Source organism: Calidris pugnax, unplaced genomic scaffold, assembly GCF_001431845.1.
Source record: "Calidris pugnax isolate Ruff unplaced genomic scaffold, ASM143184v1 scaffold496, whole genome shotgun sequence".
Classification (NCBI taxonomy): domain Eukaryota; kingdom Metazoa; phylum Chordata; class Aves; order Charadriiformes; family Scolopacidae; genus Calidris; species Calidris pugnax.
In genome coordinates this window covers 201876-202354 of record NW_015091286.1, presented here as the reverse complement: position 1 = coordinate 202354, position 479 = coordinate 201876, and the positions used below count along the sequence as shown (strand labels likewise).

General features: G+C 61.2%; 1 protein-coding gene across 1 annotated transcript in view; it reads left to right on the top strand.

The window, feature by feature from the left end:
* The window catches only part of LOC106899056, a 15459-nt gene that overhangs the window by 14732 nt on the left and 248 nt on the right, over positions 1-479 (top strand). The window contains exon 3 of the mRNA XM_014960715.1: positions 176-235. Within this exon, the coding sequence (XP_014816201.1) occupies positions 176-235 (60 nt within the window). The remainder of the gene's footprint in view (positions 1-175; positions 236-479) is intronic.

The window sequence follows — 479 nt, the reverse complement described above, 5'->3', positions numbered from 1 at the left end:
TGCAGCCCAACCGACCCCCACCATGTCCCCAGCGCATTTGTACGTGTGTGTGTGCACGCGTGTGTGTGCACACGTGTGCTCCTGTGCGCGTGCTCGCACGCGTGTGCACGTGCTTGCACTTGTGCCCGCATGTATGTGCATTTGTACGCGTGTATTCGCGCACGCCTGTGCATAGGTGTGCGCAGGCGTGCATATGTGTGCAAGCATGTGTGTCTGCACGTGTGCGTGCATGTCAGTGAGTATGGGCACTGCATGGGCACTGCACTGCATGGGCACTGCACCCCACTGCATGGGCACTGCACGGGCACTGCATGGGCACTGCACCGCATGGGCACTGCACCGCACTGCATGGGCACTGCACTGCACTGCACCCCACTGCATGGGCACTGCATGGGCACTGCACTGCATGGGCACTGCACCACACTGCATTGGCACTGCATGGGCACTGCACCACATGGGTACTGCACTACATGGGCACT